The following is a 9,339-nucleotide window of genomic DNA, read 5'->3' as shown; positions in this document are numbered from 1 at the left end:
AGGTGGTGAAGATGGCAAGGAAAGAAGCTAAATCTGCATGCAATGAAGCTAAGAAGCACAACATTGCCAACTTCTACCTCACTGAGGCATACAAATGTTTTGCTAAATACTGATGGAGGTATACCTATATTGAAGAGATAGAGTGGATTGAAGTGAAATCTCTGACTTTCAACACTTCTAAGTTCTTAGAGGAGAGAGATGAGCCTCAAACTCTGAAGGAGGATAGCCCGTGATCAAAATCCAAGACGACGTAGCGGAAGAAGTAGCTGAAGTGGCTCTCGATGCTATTGTACCATTTGTACCTCCTCTCCCCATGTGTAGTAATAGGATCTTGTAATATTATGTAAATGGCTTTGAAGCCCACAAATATAATATTCTTTGTAATGAATGAATACATTTTTTATTATTTTCTATATTTACTGCATTTTCATTGTTTATTTGCATTTCTTTTATTTATTTTCTCAAGTATGGGAATGAGCAGTTCATCCATGTCGAGGCTTAATTAAACAACTTTAGTTAAGGGTCATTTTATGGCGCATCTCTTAGGCTTTAAAAAAAAAACTTCACTAATTAGGAGGTTGTCCATATTATGATCAACCTCGTCGCTACTCATACTTCTCTACATCGGGATGGTTCTTCTATGCAGAGGCTTTTCCTTTAGCTTTTGTCAATGGGAGTATTCTTTCCGTATAGTAAAGACTTTTAATAAGGCAAATTTTTATTTGATTCAAAAAATTTATACAAGTGCATTTACAATCTTACTGATAGTACTTCGATAGGGTAGATGCTTTGCACTACACAAATGAGGCCGTGCCTTTTCAAAAGTCATGGAAAAAAAGAGTCTTTCATATAGCTATTCTACTAGTAGTTTTCATGGCCTATAAAACTTGAGGCAGTTCATCAACCAAGCTCTCCTATAAGCGTCCAATTTTCTCTTGAGCGTATATTTGATGGTTTTATTGATAGCTTCTACCTGCCCATTAGCCTGAGGATGATGTGGGAAAGAGAAGTGCTTCTTGATTCTTAACTCCTCACGTAAATTTCTAACCTTCTTCTTGTCAAATTGTTGCCCATTATTTGAAATAATTGAATGGGGGATTTCGAACTAGTATATGACATTTTCTCATAAAAATTTCGAAATATAAGCTTTAGTAATTCTAGCCAGAGGTTCGATCTCGATCTATTTTGTGAAGTAGTCGATATCAACAATTGCAAATCTAGCACTGCTATTTTCCTTTAGGTAGGGGCCTATAAGATCAATACCCCATTTGGCAAATGGCTAGAGGCTAGAAGCAACACTTAGCTCCTGAGAGGGCCGCCTCAGGACCATTGCAAAGGTTGACAGTTATCGCACCTCATTGTAAATTATTATGCCTTTTCAGTGTGAGCCAATAATAGCTCTATTTCAATACCTTTTATGCTAGAGACGATTCTCCAACGTGGTTGCAACATATCCCCTCATGAACTTTTTGAAGCACGTAGGTGGCTTGTTCATCACCTATGCATCGGAGTAGGAGCAAGTAGAAGCCTCGTTTGTATAGAACGTCATCCTGAAAGATGAATTGACGGCTCACGTTCTGAGCTTCTGTGCCTCCTCTTTGCCGGGAGTAGAGATTAGCCTTTGATGAATACTATAATTGGCTTCATTCACAGAGCAATATTTTGGAGCCACATCACCTCTTCGACTTTAGCAATAGAGGATCTAGAGAGGTGCTGTATTGGGACAATTGTTAGCAGTTCAAAATCAGAATCTTTGCTTCTTGCCAGTTTTGAAATAAAGTCGGCGTAAGTATTTTCTAGACGTGGGATTTGTGCCAACTCAACTCTCTTAAAGGCTGGTAAGAGCTCCATGACCATTTTAAGGTAAGCTACCGTAGTTTTATCTCTAGTCTCAAAATTCCCGTTAACTTGGCTAACTAGGACCAACCTTTTTTCTTGTATTTTCTTGGCTAATCTGAGGCCAGCTAGACGGGCTTCATATTCTGCTACATTGTTGGTGGCCTTAAAGCTGAACCTTATTGCACAATTGAGTTTGTGTCCTTTCGAACTGACCAAGACCACTCCTATTCTGGATCTCATGTCTCTCGATGAGCCAACAACAAAAAGGCTACACGTGGACAATTTGGCGGATTCCATCTCATTTTCCATTTTTTGGAATAAGAGTAAATTCTACCACAAAATTTGCTAAGGGCGTCCTTTCACTGAAGTTCTTGCTTTGAAGATTACATCGAACTCGCTGAGTTCTACGGCCTATTTCAATAATCTTTCAGAAGCATCAGGCTTCTATAACACTTGTCTAAGAGGAAAGTTCGTTCGCACTGGTATGGTGTGCGCCTGAAAGTATGACCTTAATTTTTGAGAAGCCATTATAAGGGAGAGAGCCAGCTTCTCCATGATGGGATAACATGTTTTCGCTATAAGGAGTGCTTTACTCACACAATACACAAGCAATTGGTGACTCTCTATGTCTCTTACAAACACTGAACTGATTCCTCGGTTGTCACCGCTAAGTATAGCTTCAGAGGTTCTCTAGCTTTAGGTTTGGATAGGAGAGGCACGTAATCCTCTCAAACAAAGATTATTAGCTTTCTCCCACGGGATTCTCGTGGTTGGATGTATGATTTCCCACAGATGGGGCCAATTTGTTGACCTCGATTTTTGCAATGAAATGTGGGCAACAAATGTCGAGCCTACTTATGTCCACACGAGCATATTTTGATATGTTTCTATTGAAATAATCAATTGGAGGGTCAACGGAAGTGTGAGATGCTCTATAACACGAGATGACCACGTTCGAGCATCGATGGTATGATCGAGAACAATTGTAAATAAACAATCACGAATTGTCTCACCAAAATCGAAATGATTTGAACTCAAGTATGTAAATGTGGAATGGACAAGAAGGAGATTTTACTGCGAATTCAAGTATGTAACTTTACATATATGTTTTTTCATCCCTTAAAAGGTTACAAGAGTTGTTATTTATAAAGTCTGGGCCGATGTGATTACCATTGGATCATACCCACGTGACCTCATCCTGTTAACTAGAGTGCCACATCACTCTCAACCACAAATGAATTGCATTGATTAGGGTTAGCCAATCTACATCTTATGCTGACATTTCTTACATCATTAATACAAACATTACATCAATCATTCTTATAGATACGTTGCAAATCTGCTTTGAAGGCAGCAAGTGCTTTGATCTAGAGAGAGGACTTCGGCTGAAAAGGAAAAGTACTTCGGATGGTAGAGGTTTTGCCAGAGAGAGTGCCTCAGCCAATTTCCTTTTTCCTTATTTTGACTTTGTTGACTGTCAGATGTCTTGAACATATTGCCTCCACATGGCTTTTACTGGGAGCTTCCAATATGAGACGCAACAATTATCATTGCTTCTTTCTCAAAATTATTTTACGACCTGTGAAACTTCTGCTTTCACAAACTAATAGAATAAACAAGGCGGTGCATAAGATGTAGTCAAATGCTTCAATACTATACAAAAATATTTACACATGTAAATAACAGTTGACTATCAAGGTTACTTAATCGTGAGTGCTGTCTAACTTTTCTTTCCTTTTAACCTTCGGCTAGAAATCCTGTAAGTTTTGCTTTTCACTTACGGATGTGGACCCATGTTGGAGTGAACAAAAATACTGATACGAAAGTAAAATGACAACAATTCTACTGATCAATATTTATCATAATTTTTACATTTAATTTCCCCATTATAATGATTGCAAACAAACTCCCTGAAATGAATGGACCGACATGGACCTGTGGACCCATTTTTGAGTGAACAAAAATACTGGTACGAAAGTAAAATGACAACAATTCTACTGATCAATATTTATCAAATTATTATTATTATTATTTTATTTTTTCAAATTTTCATGCTTTTTTTGCTTCAAATTCAAGTAAAATGCTATTGGATGGTGAGGTGGTGCTTTTCAAAGGCTGTTATAAACATGGGCGGGCCCACAGTGAACGTGTGGCGGTCAGAAAATTTCAACATACTAAATTAAATAAAATAATAAAACAATTAAATTACTTTACTAGAATTTTTTTGAGATAATGGTTAATATCCTCTCGTAGCGCGTGGGTCCCGCTTGAATAAAAAAGTTCAAAAAGAAGTGGGCCCCCCAATTGTAGGTGTCGGTTAGCCATTATGCCAAAAAAATTCGATCACCATACCATTGTTGATGACAAAAACCGTGCTCTCTTTTCTTATTGTTATTTTTCTTGGGGGATTTTATTTTTAATTTTTTGAGCTTGGGGTCTAGGTGGACTGAGGTGTTGATTTGTATAAATAGGGAGTTGTGGTTTGTGTAGTCTACTCTGTTCAGTTCTCTCCTCTCCTGCTTTTGTGTATAAACAAATTAACTTATAAGTAGTAATTGTATGATCACTCAATTTTTGTTTGTGAGAGCTTAAATTGATAATGGGAAGGCAACCTTGCTGTGACAAAGTTGGATTAAAGAAGGGGCCATGGACTGCTGAAGAAGACAAAAAACTCATAAATTTCATTCTCACCAACGGCCAATGCTGCTGGAGAGCTCTCCCTAAACTCGCAGGTCTTTTTCCCTTCACTTTTTTTTTTCCCTATAAGTTGAGAGAGAGTTTTAGCTTATTATTCATAATTAATTTGAGATTCTTCTTGTTGCTTTTAGGACTATTGAGGTGTGGAAAGAGCTGCAGATTGAGATGGACAAATTATCTTAGGCCAGACTTGAAGCGAGGACTTCTTTCAGAATTTGAAGAGAAGATGGTTATTGATCTTCATTCCAAGCTTGGAAACAGGTACTTAAATTTCCTGCTCTTTCTCAACATTTCTTCTTAATTCAATTAATGAAAAGAATGTAAATAAATTTCAAGAACAGAATGTGGCCGACAGATTATCATTTGCATTTCCCACTTTAGTGCAATTCTTTGCAATATTGCCAGACACATGAAGTTGACCAATCATAGCTATCCATTGGTCTATTTTTTATTTGGTTGAGTTACAATATAATATAATTTCTAGTAACCAATTGAAATTGGGCATTTTAACTTACGATCATTTTCTTGATTTTCATGGTTTTGCAGATGGTCAAAAATTGCTTCTAATCTCCCAGGAAGAACTGATAATGAGATCAAGAATCACTGGAACACCCACGTCAAGAAAAAGCTGAGAAAGATGGGGATTGATCCTTTCACTCACAAGCCACTGCCCACTACCACCACCATTCAACTGCCAGATAATGAACAAGCAGGTGGACCAAAGCCGACGCCGCAACAGTCTGAAGTGGCTGATCAGGACAAGGAAGAGGCGGTGGTGGTTGAAACCCCATTGCAGTCAACCATTAATGATCAGGCTAAAGATGGAGACAAAAGCATACACGCTGGCTTATTTGATTCAATGGAAGTCAATAATGATTTCTGCATTGATGAAATTCCATTAATTGAACCCCATGAAATCCTAATTACTTGTGAAAATTCATCATCTTCTCCATCCTCCTCTTCTTCCTCCTCCTCATCCTCCACCGACACCTCTGTCGGTGGCAGGTTTTTGTCTAATTTGCTTGAAGATTTGGAGTTTGCTACAACGTTCGATTACAATGAAATCATAAGCAGTATCTGGGACGATGATTTCATAAGCAGTTTGGATTTGTATAATAATTGTGATGATAACAGCAATATAATGGTGGAACCTCCATTATTGTAGTTCCCTTTAATGATCTCAGATGAATAGTGTTGGAAGTCTGTTTGATTTCTTATAATTTATTTACTAAACATGTAATTTCTGAGTTTTCTGTATTTACATCTAATAAAGGATAAAGATTAAACGGAGGCCAGATTTATCTAAGGTGTTTTCTTTTACCATGCAAAGTGATCTCCCTTTTTATCTTTCTTTTGACTGGTTAATTTTCTATTGGAGATTACAAAAACCCAAAAAAGAAAGAAAGAAAAGAAAATAGGCATGTCACACTAATTGAATAAGATTGGACATGATTAAAAATAATTGACATATATTGTTCTCTCCCTGCCCTATGATTTCACCTTATTTCTTATCTCTTTTTCACCATCACCCTTTCCGCCCCCAAAGACTTGGTGAAGGGCGAGGTACGGGTAGAGAGTGTTTGGGGGAGGTGAGAAGTCTTGGGAGGGAAAAGATGATGATTGCATTTGAGAGTAAATTGAAGGACAAAAATTTTGCTGTATTTTAATACAAGGCCAATTCACAGTGAGTTTCAATTGAATATTTGCTAATTTACATTATAATAAGTTTCAATTGTGACTTTGTGAGGACTTATAATTACGACACTAATAAACGTATATTCCGATTCCTCAATGAGCATATGTTTTAGAGTAAAACCCAGTTTAGGCTTTGGCTAGGTGGGTTATAATTATATATACCATCTGATTAAGAAAATTATACCTTTGTTGGGTTTTAATACCCAATAAATCTCGGAGAATGATGTATAACGTTGGAATATATTTTCGCAGTTCTCAACCAATGGTGAATTGATTACCAATAAACAAGTCTTAAGGCTCAACCCAAAAATAACGTGGACCGTTGGAAGTAGTTTAAGAAATTAATGTTGTTCACGATCCTTATATTGGATGGCTCTCGGATCTTGGTCCATTCAACTCCTTTCTTGGTCCAACTAAAATCTACCTATTCCTATATATGCGTTGCTTACCCTAGCCCTCTTTAGTGTGTGATTTTTGTGAGAAAAGGAGAAAAAACGTGGCTGCTCTCTTGGAGAAAAATCGATGACTTCCTTTGTGTATTTGGCCTTCTATTTGTGCCTTCTTCCATTGTCTTTCTCATGCCTTAGCGACTTGCAAATTAACACCACCATCTTATCTTTTGCGGGTGAGATTAAGAAACAATTGAGATAAATATATTGATTGTTGGTCAAAGCCGTTCGGAGTGATTGATTTGTAGAGAAAGATAACATGAAATTGAGCGCGAAAATTACCATTTCAAAAATCTTGGAACAAACTTCCGCAACAAACTTTTATAGTACTTGTGTAGATTTATAGTGTAAAAACTCGATTGTCACAATTTATGTACGAGAGAAGGAAAATTAGGCAATCATATAATTTGGGTAGTATATACGTTAGGGTTTCTATGTTTTCACTTGTTACGAATTGATCATGTATTCGGCATGTTAGGTTGCCGTTCACTGGGGGCTTCGATCATTGGCTCCCCTGTCATCAGGTGACCAACTTACTTGACTTTTCGACATTGGGCAGGCTTGAGCCCCCGCGTTTAATAAAAAATGCAAAGTAACCATGAATGTGATGTTCTTAATGAAGAAAGCGTCGGTGACAATTAATTGAAAGTGACCATTCTTGTAGATTAAGCCCACCAAATTATTCAAAAATCAAAGTTTTGAAAAATCATTCACACAAGTGAAATTTAAGAATTTTAAATGAATACTTGTTGGACAACTTGGGTCAAAAAGATTATAATTATTTTGAATATAAGTTGGTAGGTCAATGGCTTAATCATTGTTTAAGAAGCTTTAAGCTTCATGTCCACCTCTTTATATCTAATTGCAATTTGTTTAACTAATAAGTGATTAAAGAGACTCAAAGAAAGCTTAATTTTATTTATTTATTTAGTTTTAATTACTTACATAGTAATTAAAAGTTGGTTCTTATTTATTTATCTATCAAGTTGATAATTACAGCTAAGCTTCAAAGATAATTTCAACGTCTTCTCATTGAATCTACCTTAAAGTCGTCATGAAAATTGACGAGTAGTTTGTATATTTATATGCTTTCTTATTCAAAATTGACTGACTTTTTAAGTCCTTGGAACTAAAAGTTAATTATATTTTCTTAGTCCATGTAAATGTGATCATCCATGAGATCATTCTTCGTGTAAATGTGATCATCATGAGATCATCCTTACATGTGCATATTAATAAATCAATATTTTTTGTATTTCTTCTATCTTTAAATATTTTTGGTTATAGGTACTTAGTAGCTTAGCAATATATTTACTTAAATTGAAAAATATCAATATGCACCACTACAAAAGAAAATGAGCATTAGCCCTTTTGAGTTCTTTGAAATTTTTACTGTATGTTATGAGTAATTTGCATTTAATTACTTATTTATTTATTTTCGTTACAGGATTGATTATTAGTAAATTTTAAGAAAAATAATGATCCATCAAATGTGTGTATAATAATGAGTAGTAATTTTGAATATGATTGAAATTAAAATTTGACTTTTACTAGATAGTAAAAATAAAAATATTTCTCATACATTCTACGGATTGTAATATACGTGGAATTTGAACCAATATATTAAATAGTCGATGTGGCTGACGTTGATGTCCAATGAATACACAATCAAGTGTTAAAATTGGTCTACGATGGATTCCACCTATATTCCAATAGTTTCGCCTACGTTTATTTCATTAATATTAAACTAAAGTTAATAAAATAGAGTAAAAGAGTGCGAGTGTGTATATATATAGACACACACACATACACACACGCAACTTAATTTATGAAATTATTGAAACATTTACTGTACGGATTGAAATAATTTTAACTTTTATTTATTTTTTTCTTGTATACTCAACTAAGAGAAAAAAATGAAATAAAGCCTATGCACAAAAATAGTTTGGTTTTGCTTGTAAGAAGATATGAAGGCAGAATTGGATTGAGCTCAAACAGGTAAATTGTGGCAGAACGGAGAAGGCCTTATTAGTCTCATTAAGGAGCTTAAACAGGAAAAATATGTGTGTTAATTAACGTTAGACCCATGACCGTAGAAAGCCCAGAGGTTGATACATCATTAGGCCCATTAAGGAGACGGGGTTAGATTTCAAATTTTGTTTATATTATCTGAAAAAAATTTAGAAAATATGTAAAAAAGAAAAAAAAAGGGTAATATATTGATTTTTAATCCTTTCACATTTTTGTCTTATAGATGTCAAGTAACAATTATATATATATATATATATAACAAGTTTTTCGCGTTGAGCTGTCCAATTTATCAAATTTATGCTAATTTGTAAGATATTACCAAGTTATTTCTATTAATTTTTCTACTCAACGGCGAGTCAATTCAACCTCAAGTTTTCTATCATGGGCGGAACTGGGTTGAATTTTTTTATTTTTTTTTATTTTTTTGGATCATACTACTTCAACATAATGGTGTGGACACCATAATATGTGCCCCAAGCATCAACCTTTTTTTTTTTCTTTATTTTTTTTCCCTACAAGGTTGATACATAACAAAAAATCCCATTAAAATAGTTTTTGAGGAAATTACAATACAATAGCTTTTTAAAGATTGTAGTTAAAAATTAGATTTGAAATTTACTTATCCATT

General features: G+C 35.1%; 2 protein-coding genes across 2 annotated transcripts; one reads left to right on the top strand and one right to left on the bottom strand.

Annotated features, from left to right (window-relative positions):
- Positions 1-1,415: 1,415 nt before the first annotated feature.
- LOC111400278 lies at positions 1,416-2,148 on the bottom strand. Its single transcript, XM_023027695.1, has 2 exons — positions 1,678-2,148; positions 1,416-1,631 (listed from the first exon to the last, which is right to left on the bottom strand). The coding sequence occupies exons 1-2, from the start codon at positions 2,146-2,148 to the stop codon at positions 1,416-1,418; spliced, it is 687 nt and encodes a 228-aa protein (XP_022883463.1).
- Positions 2,149-4,318: 2,170 nt separating this feature from the next.
- Positions 4,319-5,842, top strand: LOC111401209 (transcription factor MYB20-like). The gene is made up of 3 exons (XM_023028839.1): positions 4,319-4,571; positions 4,668-4,797; positions 5,083-5,842. Exons 1-3 carry the CDS (start codon positions 4,439-4,441, stop codon positions 5,699-5,701), a joined length of 882 nt encoding a protein of 293 aa, XP_022884607.1. The 5' UTR covers positions 4,319-4,438; the 3' UTR covers positions 5,702-5,842.
- The last annotated feature ends 3,497 nt before the right edge of the window (positions 5,843-9,339 follow it).

The sequence above is a fragment of the Olea europaea genome, chromosome 10 (genome assembly GCF_002742605.1).
Source record: "Olea europaea var. sylvestris chromosome 10, O_europaea_v1, whole genome shotgun sequence".
NCBI lineage: Eukaryota > Viridiplantae > Streptophyta > Magnoliopsida > Lamiales > Oleaceae > Olea > Olea europaea.
Note: the sequence above shows the minus strand (reverse complement) of the source record. Positions and strands in the feature narration are given on the sequence as shown.